At 35.4% G+C, this 12338-nt stretch overlaps 1 protein-coding gene across 2 annotated transcripts in view; it reads left to right on the top strand.

The window, feature by feature from the left end:
• The window catches only part of Gabrg3 (gamma-aminobutyric acid type A receptor subunit gamma3), a 586000-nt gene extending 575887 nt beyond the window's left edge, over nt 1–10113 (top strand). The window contains exons 7-10 of one of the 2 annotated variants that reach the window (XM_076848732.2): nt 755–907; nt 7784–7980; nt 8293–8352; nt 9832–10113. In XM_076848732.2, the coding sequence (XP_076704847.1) occupies nt 755–907; nt 7784–7980; nt 8293–8352; nt 9832–10113 (692 nt within the window). The remainder of the gene's footprint in view (nt 1–754; nt 908–7783; nt 7981–8292; nt 8353–9831) is intronic. The other variant, XM_076848733.1, reaches the window with a different exon arrangement.
• The last annotated feature ends 2225 nt before the right edge of the window (nt 10114–12338 follow it).

The raw sequence follows: 12338 nt of genomic DNA, 5'->3' as shown, positions 1-12338 counted from the left end.
GGGTTACCTAGGAAATAAATGAATAGAGATATTTTAGTATGAAACATATAGCACATAAAAATGTTACCCCCCAGGGAAAATTATGGAATCTCTAGTAACATCTGCATTGTTCCCAACCCCTTTGTGGCATGGCTTTGCTTTAGTAGGAGAGAGCAGAGCGCCTCAAAATTTTTTTTTTCTTTTGGGTGGGCACATCCTAAGTGCTACAGTCAGGAAAGGATGAGATAAATATAAAATTTGTAAATAAATTGAGAAGTGTAAAGTTGTTAAGCTGAAATTCATGATATGACAATAAAAAGGCAAGATGGTTACACAAGTTTATGTATGATATGATAACTGTTTTATTATTGGGGGGAAATTCTCCTTAAAATAACCTTGGATCTGTTTGATGGTTACTACCCTTGATTTTAAACATGCAACATACAAATTGAACCTGGTAATGATAGTTCATCAATTTGAGGCCTGTCAGGGGGTATTTGTGCATGTCTGTCACCTCAAGAAATTAATATGTCTATTTTTGTGTCCTTTAGAGTAAACCAGAAATTCCATGCAAAGCCATGAATACTACAAAAGTTCAGTTTGAGAATACCAATATTTTGATCACTTACCTGATTTGATATTATTGTAGTTGTACATTTTTATACAAGTCATTTGTTTTTGTTTTTCTGTTTTCAAAACAAATTATAAATTAGTTCCCCCAAACCATTTGTTAACCCATGAAAGTTGCCTTAATTTTGACAATATTTTGTTACAGGGGATTATGTTGTCATGACTATATATTTTGAATTGAGCAGAAGAATGGGATACTTTACTATTCAGACATACATTCCCTGTATACTGACTGTGGTTTTATCCTGGGTGTCATTTTGGATTAAAAAAGATGCTACACCAGCAAGAACAGCATTAGGTAAGTGTAAAAAAAAAAGTCTTCCACCATTTTGTATGATTTTAATTCAGAAATATTTATAAGATACCTACAATTAAAGAGATTTGGTTCAAAGCAATTGATCTAATTTGAGAGTTACTTAACCATGCTTAGAATATTTTTTGAAGTATCTAAGTTAGGTTGTTCTTTCTGACAATGAAATTTCATGTGTGCTACTTAATTTAAGACAGATTAGGTGTTTGAAATAAATCACCTGCATAATCTGTTACTAAGCCTTAAGATTAATGCCATCAAAAAATGTAGTTTCATTTTGTAACCTGCCAACTTGAAAGTCTCATTCAGTTTCAGAAAATAAAACTTGCTGCAGACATTTGAGGATGAAAGACACTATATTGGTAAAATAGTTTCTCAATAAAAGAAGTTCTACTTAGCAATTTTGACAGCAAATAAGAAAATAATCATTCTATCCAGCTATAATCCACATATGAAAGCTCAGTCTTTTCATGAGTTTTTTGTGGTCCTCAAAATCCTCTTAATAAAACACAAAATTATAGTAATGTTAGCTTGTTCAACATTTTATATCAGGTTTTTATGGTTAAAATTTCACCTAACTTTCAATGTTTTTATTTGTGGTAAGAGATAATAGTATGATAATGAATATAAAGGTTATTTCCCAAAAAAAAATAGTTTCTTCAGAAAAGGGGAAGCTACCTCAATTCCAAATCCTCACAAAGTCTCTCATATTACATCATGTTTTCCCTGTGATTTTTTTTCTTTATTTGACAGTGAAGTATTATTTGCTGAGATTCATTACCCTGCAATATCTTCTGCCAATATTGGTTTCACATTCTTATAGAAAATACATGATAGAATTGGTAAATCAGCAGGCAATGATATGAACATAAATTTAGCAACTACTATTGGACTTATATTCTCATAATTACAAATATTAGTTATCATTATGAGCCAGCCCCAATTCAGTTTTGCTTTCTATGTTTTCAGTGGCCCCCAGTCACAATAATCCAAAAATATTAATTGAAAAATCCCAGAAATAAATAATTTATAAGTTTTAAATTTTACACCATTCTAAGTAGCATAATGAATCTTGCACCACATCATCTCATCCCACCTGAAATGTGAATCATCCCTTTGTACAGAATATTCATAGTGTATATACTCCTCACCCATTAGTCACTTAGTAGCCATCTCAGTTATCAGGTCACTTATAATAGTATCAAATTACTTCTATTCAAGTAACTCTTATTTTACTTAGCTATGCCTCAAAATGCAAAAGTAGTAACACTGGCAATCTGAATATGCCAATGAGAAGCCAAAAAAATACTTACTTTAAGTGAAAAGATGAAAGTTATTGATAATAAGAGTCAATACCTGACTTTTCAAAAAACAAATCATTATTAATAATGACTTCAGACATATGCTGAAATCACAACACCCATATCACTCACATCAATTCATCTCATCATGTAGACATTGCATTATCTCACATTATCATAGGAAGAGGAAGTTTAGTACAGTGCAATGAGATATTTAAGAGAAAAAGAACATTCAGATAATTTTATTATAGTGTATTGCTATCGTTGTTCTACACTCTTATTAGTTATTATTAATATTTTACCATGCCTAGTTTATAAATAAAGCTTTATCATAGATTTGTCTGTATAGGAAAAAAACAGTGTATATAAGGTCTGGTAATATCTGCAGTTCCAGGTATCCACTAGAGGATATAACTCCTGTAGATAAGGAATATGTATAAACAAGCACACACAAAAATCAGTAAAAGGATAAAGGATCTACACAATACTATCCATGTCTGTGACTATTTGATATTATAGAACCCAAAATCCATCATATAAATGGACTTCAACTTGTGTCTTCACTATACTCAAAAAAATAATTTACATGGATCAAAGATTTATGGCAAAGCTAAAAATGTGAATATTCTTGAAGAAAAAAATAGGAGTTTGATATTGGGTTAAATAAAAACTTCTTATACTAGAAACAAATACCTCTGATGAAGAAAACTTTGAAACATTTATGACATAAAAATATCTTGACCAAACAGGTATTTCTTGTTATAGGAGTCAATAATATAACATCATGAAGATTTGTTTTTTATACACAATAAAGGTATCATCTCCAATGTATAGTTTCTCCCTCCTTTTTTCTTTTTTAATATTTTTGATGTACAGAAATTTTTATTTATGAATCTTTGTATTGATGGTTTCTGGTCTAAATATGCTGTAAGTATGGGTACTTTTCAATTTTGTAGTAGAATGATTATTTTTAATCTCATAAAATAATACCCAGAATATCCAAGATACTATCAAATATCACCCATTATACAAGAAACTATGTCAATATTGAGATGACTCAGATAGAATTATCTGACCAGGATTTTAAAGTTGCATCATAAACATGCTTCATTGATGAATTACAGATACATAGGAGTGATGTAAAAAAATAAAATAATAAAAAGATTCATCAAGGTAGTAGAGGATATAAGGAGAACCAAGTGAAAGTTTTAGAATCAAAGGTATCCATACCAGAATTAAGAACTTAGGAGGAAGTTCAAAATAGAATGGAGGGACCAAGGAAAGAATCAGTGAACTTTGACATAGGACAAGAAAAAATTACTGAATCTAAGCGACAGAGAGAAAATAGACTGAAAAGATACCAATAAACTGAGTTTGGGAACTTGTGAGATGATCAGAAACATCTGTGTCACTGAAATTCCAGGAGAAGAGGATGAGCTGAAAAAGTATTCAAAGGAATAATGGCTAAAAGATTCTCAAATTTGTCAAAAGGTATAAATTTGCATATTCAAGAAGCTAAGGAAGCCCCAAACAACAAAGAATTTTTTTAAGGGCACTATCTCTAGAAAAGAAAAAACAGCATGAATGACAATTTCTCACCCAAATCATGAAGGCCACCTACTGAAAGGAAAAGATTGTTTACTCAGTTTTCTACACCCAATGAGACTATCTTTCCAGAAAAAGAAGAAGTCCATATATTATTTGTCAGCAATCGGTGCACCTCAGAATAATGGCCAAAAATACTTCTTAAAATAGAAATGAAATAATGAGCAAACAATATTTGGAACAACAAGAAGGAAGAAAAAACTAATGCAAATAGTGAAAATATGAGTGAAATAAATAGATTTTCAGTCTCCTTTTGAGTTTTCTAATTTCTGTGTAATGGTTGAAGCCCAAAATCATAATGCTGCCTGCTGTAGTTCTTAAATATTTCAGGGAAATGATTAAGACCATTAGAAACTTCTTCTCTTTATTCAAACTGGCAAACCTGACAATAGGTTATAAATTATGTATGTATAATATATTTAATACTCGGAGGAACCACTAAAAATCACACAAAGTGACACATTCATAAACAGTGTGGGGACTGAGTATATAACTCAGTGGGCACAGAATTGTGGGTTCAGCCCAGGGTGGCAAAAAAGTAAATACACAAATAAAAAGTAGACAGATTAAGACTGAATTCTACAAATTGGTGCAGTGCCCACAGGAGGGCAGAAAAAAAAAAAAAAAACAAGACAAAAAATATTGAACAAACAGAAAACACAAAACTAAATGGGATTGTATGTCTTAAACATTAATAATTATATCCAACATAAATCATCAGAATATACCAATTAAAAAGAAGTTGACAGTGAATAAAAGATAAAACAAGAACCAACTATGATCTGTCTATAAGAAAGTCACTTCAAGTGGGATAATATAGGTAGTTTAATACAAATCGTCATGAAAACTGTGTTTGTGATAGCCAAATCCTGGCAGGAAAATGCCTCAACAAATAATGATTAAGAAACTCTGGCACAACCCAGACATGGAGTGAACATTGCTTCCCAATAGAAAGGGACAAACTATTAGTACAGCAGCAATTTGAATGGATCTCAAGGGCATTGCCCTGAAGTGGGAGACACTAAGAGTACTCTTGGTTTCTGACTTAAGTAAGATGTGAGAATCTGTACTCATCCATCCCTCTGAGGTCAAAAAGAAAGTTGCTCTGGGGTCCTGTGAGGCCAGACACTCTCCAAATAATCATACATGTGTTAGAACCACCTGAGGTTCCTTCTGATTGCCCTGGTGCTTTCCCATTGGAGGGAGATGAGGCTACAGTGCCAACCAGGATCTTTCAAGAGTAACCTTGTTGGCTGTGTAGCTTAGATACCATACTAAGCAAGACTTCCCCGTCCAAATTTTTATTTTCTTCTCAGCATTGTATAGTTTGTGTGGGTTGCAGGGGCTGGGGGGATGGCAGAGTGGAACTAAGAGGTAGCCACTCACTGCACACAGAATACTGGCCTACTAGTAGTAACAAATGATGAACAAAATAGATAACTTCACTGAAATAGAAACTAAGATTTTGAATTTCTTTTTAGACATGACATGGTCACCCCATGTTTTAGGTTAAATTAGATATTTATTATAAGAGTTTTTCCCATAAACATACATCTGAAATTAATGTAGACTTTTCCAGTTTACCCAGCATTTTTTAAAGTTTTTTTTTAATTTTTTAATTTGTTCTAATTAGTTATATATGACAGTAGAATGATTTTTAAACATTGTACACAAATGGAGCACAACTTCTCCTTCTTCTGGCTGAACACGATGCAGAGTCTCACCATTAGTATAATCATACATGTATGTAGGGTAGAAATGTCCATCTCATTCCACGTCCTTCCCATCCCCAAAGAGCCTCCCCTCCCCTCACTCCCCTCTGCACAATCCAAAGTCCCTTCATTCACACACCACACACACACACACACACACACACACACACACACACACACACACACAAACACACACATACACACACACACCCTGCTGAATAATATTCCATTTTGTATATGTATCCCATTTTCTTTATCCATTCATCTGTTGAAGGGCATCTAGGTTGGTTCCATAGTTTAACTATTGTGAATTGAGCTGCTATAAACACTGATGCCACTGTATCATTATACCAGTATGCTGATTTTTAAATCCTCTGGGTATAAACCTAGGAGTGAGATAGCTGGGTCAAATGGTGGTTCCATTCCAAGTTTTCTGAGGAATCTCCATACCAATTTCCATAACTGTTGCACCAATTTGCAGTCCCATTCACACAGCATTTTTAAATGAAGCGTTGCAACTTCCTCATGTAAAGGAGAGACAGGGATCCTATTCTTATTATATTGCTTTTAAAAAAAATCAAAGAAGATCATTGATACCCCATTACCGAATGCAGAGAAGGTGCAGGGCAAGGCTGAGAGCTTGGACTTCCAAGTCAATATGCTAAGTCAAACTGTCCACCCTGGTGCTTTGAGTTCATTCCACAACTTCCCCTGGCCGAAATGCCTTGAGCAGGTGCAGGGAAGAACTAAAAGAGGGTGACACAACCGCAAGGTGAGAAGTCATGTCATTCATCTGTCATGTGTACCTAGTTCTGAGTAGTACTGCAATGCAGTGTTAACATCCAGGTGCCTGTGATTCTGTGGTCCATGACGCTGACCTTCCCCATTCCATGGCTCTGGCAGGACTGATTTCCCAAGGAGTCCCTCCGGGAGGCACTGAGCCTTAACATGCCTCATGTTATAGTCTTCTTTATTTCATTCTTCATGTTCAGTGGTCTTCATCCCCTTTTTCAATTGTTTTCCTTTTAAACTATCCATTGCTAACTTAATCATTTCCACAGTCTTTGATTACCCCTTTAGTGTTGACTCTCCTATATGAAATAGTAAAAGTCAAACCTATAGTGAGTATTGTTAATTGAATAGTCAAACCAATAGTGAGTATTATCAATTAATTAATTCACTGGAAGCAAAATGTTCACTTAAGTACCTAAAATGTGCTGGCTTCTATACTGGGTGATAGGCAAATGAAGATGAGCAAGATCCAGTTTTGCTTTTAAAGATCACACAATCTATTTGAGGAGACAGACATGTAAAGACAGATGCAATTCACTGTGATAATGCAAAAAAAAAAAGTAGTACACAGAGTACAAGGATGGCACAGATGGCAGATGCTCATATCATCAACTCTGTCTGGGATGTTGTCAAGGGAAGGCAGCTCAGAAAGAGTGGTGCTGGACTCCAACTTGAAGAATGGTGGGAGTTTACACATTGGATAGATAGGAGGAGAGGAGAGGGAAAGAAAAGGATTTATCTGGTGCGAGAAAAGTGAGATGTGAAAGAGCACAGAATGCACAGGAAAGCTGCAAATTGTATCTTCACTAAAAGTATTTAAAAGACAAAATGTCAAACAATAAGAAAATTACTAAATCAAACAATATGTCAATTCAGGTACAGAGGATTCTCAAAGTACAATGGAGATATGCCCCCCAAAATCCCATCACTGATTGAAAAATCATAAATCAAAAATGTATTTAATATGCCTAACCTACTGAACTTTCTAGCTCAGCAATGGAGTGCACTGTAAAGTGTTTAGGGGCTCCCTCTGGTGATCCTGTGGCTGATTGGCAGCTGCAGCTGCAGCTCACTGACACTCCTGGGCATTGAGAGAGCGTAACTACTACATATTGCTACTCAAGGAAAAAAAATCTACCTTAGAATTTAAAGTACAATTTCTACTGAATGCATGTCACTTTTATGCCATCATACAAAAGAAAAATCTCAAGTTGAATATAAGTCAGAGTTTGTCCACATTTTAATGTTATTGTGAAGACAATTATAAGAAATGTTATTGTAACCTCCTACAAATTGTATAGATGTTAAAATTAAAAGTAAGATTACATAAGGTATGCAGTGGCCAAGAAGGATTCCTGTTAAGCAGTCAAGGTAGAATGGGGCATTGTGAGTGATCTCTTGTTTTTGTCACATGGCATCTTCTCACCATCTGATGACTGTCTCCCCTCACGCAGGCATCACCACAGTGCTCACCATGACCACGCTCAGCACCATAGCCAGGAAGTCCCTGCCACGAGTCTCCTATGTGACAGCCATGGACCTCTTTGTGACCGTGTGCTTCTTGTTCGTTTTTGCTGCTCTAATGGAATATGCCACCCTCAATTACTATTCAAGCTGTAGAAAACCAACTGTCACGAAGAAGAAAACATCGGTGAGTGGCAAAGATAGCAGAGATTTTCTGGGAGGTAGTGTAAGGATATGTTAAGATAAACATGTGCTAAAATGCTATCATGTTCGTAAGGATCTTACAAAACATGATATAAATAGCTAACTTGATAAGACTTTAAAACACTAGACAGCAATTCTGGAGATGTGAATGTAACCCTCAACTTCTCTCCAGCTCATCACTGCAGGTGACAAGGACTGGTTTAGGCATGCCTTAAAGACTTCTCTAACTAGAGTTATTTGGGGTACAGATGCCCATGGCAGTGTGCTAATTTTTCTTTCTTTTTTTTTCTTGCAGTTATTACATCCAGATTCCTCAAGATGGATTCCTGAGCGTATAAGCCTACAAACACCCTCTGTATGTATAACTTTATAGGTGCTAATATTTCTGAGAAATTTTATTAAACTAGCTTGCATTTGAAAGTGATGTTCCTGTTTACATATGCAGTACTGAAGACCCATGAGTGATGTACATGCTGCTACTTTTTAAATATCTAGTTTGGAACATTTGCAAAATAGAGTACAAAATTAACCATAATCCTTCGCCTCGGGGATTAGGGTATAGTATGCACATGTCCAATTTTTTCCTAAGCATTCAAATAACATATATTCATATACTGTAGATGAACTAAATAATGATCCATATATTGTCTTATAACCTCTTTTGATAACTCAAAAGCATGTTCTTAAATTTTAAATCACTGATATGAACTCCTACTTACATAATAAGCTTCTTTTGTAAGTGGCCTTTTTATTCCTTTAGACCATATAAATTCCCTAATTACACTGAATGTTTTATGCCACTTCTACCATACATCAGGGGGGTTTTCTGGTTTTCAGTGCCTTACATTTGGAGCATTTCAGCCTTTTTTCTTATAAGAGACTTGTAGCTATCTGTACTTTGCAAGTGTATATCATGGTAGCTCTGACAGAAGGTTAGTGGGCAAGCCACTTTTACAGTTGTGGGAAGCAAGCAAATGCTTCCAAATAGCACCCGACTGAAACATAAGGGAGAGAGGCCGTGTGGAATAACAGACCCAAGTCAGAACTAATAGCCTGAGGCCCAAGGAGCACATTCTCACACACAGCCAGGGGCTGGGAGCTAAGGGAAAAAAAATATTGACATCTTTGGTGTAGAAATGATACTGCCAAAGGAAGGGGTGAAAATCCTTTAACACAGAGAAAAATAAAATTTCCACAAAACCAGAAAAAAAATTTTTTTAAAGAGGAAAAGTTTAATGCCCTTAAAAACAAAGAATAATTCACAGACAAAGATGCCAGACCAAGTGAGAAGACACAATCAGAGAGATTTTTCAGACAGAGCTTATACTTTAGTCAAAGAAAAAGGACTGTTTTCAGCTATTCGATGAGAATTGTCACCACTTCAACTCCTTTTCATTACCAGTAAGAGAAAGCAGAAATGAGCAGCCTCCTGAGAGAGGGAGAAGATGTTTTTGGCTCTAATCTCATGTGTGGTCTGGGGAAAGTTTGTGCTTTGATGTCCAAACCCATCAAGTGCAAAGCTAATGTGCTTCGCAGGTGCCTAAGAAATACCATATTCCAGGAGGTTAGGAGGCTGCATTATCCAACAGGAAAAGGAGTAAGTCCAGGAGCCAGTTTGGCCAATGATGACTTTGAGGAAGCATTCATTGAAATTCTACCTTGGCCATAGTTTGAAATATTTATGACAAATGTGAAGCATGCTTGTGAAGAAGTACTTATACAATGGGAAATATAGCTGTTTAGGGCAGAGATAACAGGTACCTATTGCTTGATACACTTTGAGCTGTTTTTATTGCATTTCATATTGGTTGATGTATTGCTCTTGTGCCTGCAGAACTATTCTCTCCTGGATATGAGGCCACCTCCGCCTGCTATGATCACTTTAAACAATTCAGTGTATTGGCAGGAATTTGAAGATACCTGTGTCTATGAGTGTCTGGATGGCAAAGACTGTCAGAGCTTCTTCTGCTGCTATGAAGAATGTAAATCAGGATCATGGAGGAAAGGGCGGATTCACATAGACATCTCGGAGCTGGACTCGTACTCCCGGGTCTTTTTCCCCACGTCGTTCCTGCTCTTTAACCTGGTCTATTGGGTTGGATACCTGTATCTTTAAGTGCTGCCCTTAGTGATCAGTGAGGAGCACTTGGTTCACATCCTTCACCTTCCATCACCCCCAGACTAGTAGTGACCAGTTGGGAATAGCAAGGAAGGTCACTGCTCACTTTATCTTTAAGTTATGAATTACCTTTCAGCAGCACAGGAAGTATCTGGCAAATATTCCTAATATGTACACATATACACATTAATTTAATTCTTGAGTGATATTCTTACTATTCCCTTACTGCATCTGTAGCTTGGTGATATTCATGAATGGTTTTGGATATTGGAAGCAGCTGCCTATTACCCTTGCAAAGAAATCTGTAAAACACAGAAGCAAATGTCTGAGAAGCTCTCTCAGGCTCCCACCTGTTATGTATCTTTCCTTCATAGGTCATAGCACAACAGCCCAAGTGTACTTGGGTCAAGACACATTTGTGCTGGCCTCATCCCCATGCTCACAAGGCACTCAAAGTTCAAGTGCAAACTACAGTGATTTTTTATCCCGGTTTCTTCCCTCTGCAGTCTCTTCTGCTTCATCACCACCATGGTTATTAGCTAGCCTTCCCTTTTCCTAACAATCTCACCCTAGGCCTGGGAGGACTTCACAAGTCTACATTTGAGGGGAAAAAAAATCATGATTTTAAAAATTCTCATATTGCTGAATTCAAAGATATTGATTATCTCTGGATATTAGGTTATTACTTTATTCTAAACTACTGTACATCAACAGTACTTGAACTTTGGGTTCTTGGACTAGTACAACCTGAGTTCAGTGACATTTCCCCTTGAGATCTGTATTTTATTAGACCAAGGCTCAACTGCAGAGTATGTGTCTAGTTTATGTTGTTATTATGGGTTCAGTAATTGTCTTCATCTTGTGAAGAGATACCGAATGTACAAGACTTTGTCTTGAAAACATTCTAAAGTGGGAAAGAAATGTAGATAGAATTTCAAAAATTTCCTAGCAAATATTAATTTTCAAGTCAAACCAACTTTAGATGCAAAAAATGGTTAATGGCAATCATCAATTATATATTTTGGTGAGTTAATATTGTTTTATACTTTGAAATATGGATACATAGCAAAATCCCAAAGAAAAAGAATCCCAAGTCAATACTCTTTTGATATTTTTATAACACAAAAAATTTGCTTCTTGATATTAGTTCTTTGTTATAACTAGACGCCAGTATGACCTTCATATGACTCTTTTAAAGTTTCCCTCCATCAGTAGGAAAAACAAAAAAGACCTACCAGTTAGTTAATAATGCTTCAGAATTCTTAAAATTTTAATACCAGAATCTTTGTGCTTCTCATCTCTCTGTCTCTCTCTCTCTCTCTCTCTCTCTCTCTCTCTCTCTCACACACACACACACACACACACACACACACAGAATTACTTTTATTGGAAACAATTTATTTTTCAATTATCCATTGTGCATATCATTATTACTCAAAAAAGTGTAACATTATGTAGATGAAATACATAAAATTCTAATTTCATACAATTTACTGAATATAAGGAGTTGAAAGTAGAAGAGACCAGAAAGACTAATATTAGATATGACTGTTTATTCTTATTAACATTGTTCCATATCAAGTAAATGCAAAGATATTGATATATGACCACCCAGTTTTCAAGATACTAAATCCCATTGTTCTTCTTACTGTAAAACTGTTTTTAGGTTTGATACTTGCTGTTTAAGCAACAAGTTGATTGACTTCTGTTTAGCAACTTTGAGTTAAAAAATAAGGTAATAAATACTTGTGGGGAAATAGGTTGAAAACAATAGTTTAAATGAAATCTCTCCTCCATTAGAGAATTAGTATCTTAGGTCTGTCAAGAATGAAGGTCACTTTTCACCCTTGGCAGACACACTCTGGAGGTGCCCTGATAAAAGAAATTCCCTGGCACACTAAATCTTTGAGTACAGAGAGCAGGCAGCACCAACGTAATTCCCAATGTTACATAATTTCTAACAACATGAAAAATTTAAACCTGTTATATTTTAAAAGAAGTTCTGGAGAGAGCTAAAATTTCTAGTGAAATTTTTCTTAAGAGGAAAATAAATAACCTAAAAGCAATTTTTACAACACAGGTTTGGTCCCATGTTACTATAAAAACAATTCTACAGATGCTTCTTATCTCAAAAGCACTCAATATTTGAATGTTGTTAGAAACTCTCATGACATTTTAGGTGTAGAATGTGTAGACCCATAGCCCCAGTTTTCTGAATCCAG

This window comes from Callospermophilus lateralis, chromosome 3 (assembly GCF_048772815.1).
Source record: "Callospermophilus lateralis isolate mCalLat2 chromosome 3, mCalLat2.hap1, whole genome shotgun sequence".
Taxonomy (NCBI): Eukaryota; Metazoa; Chordata; class Mammalia; order Rodentia; family Sciuridae; genus Callospermophilus; species Callospermophilus lateralis.
The sequence above is the reverse complement of the archived record's forward strand: the minus strand, read 5'-3'. Positions and strand labels throughout refer to the sequence as shown.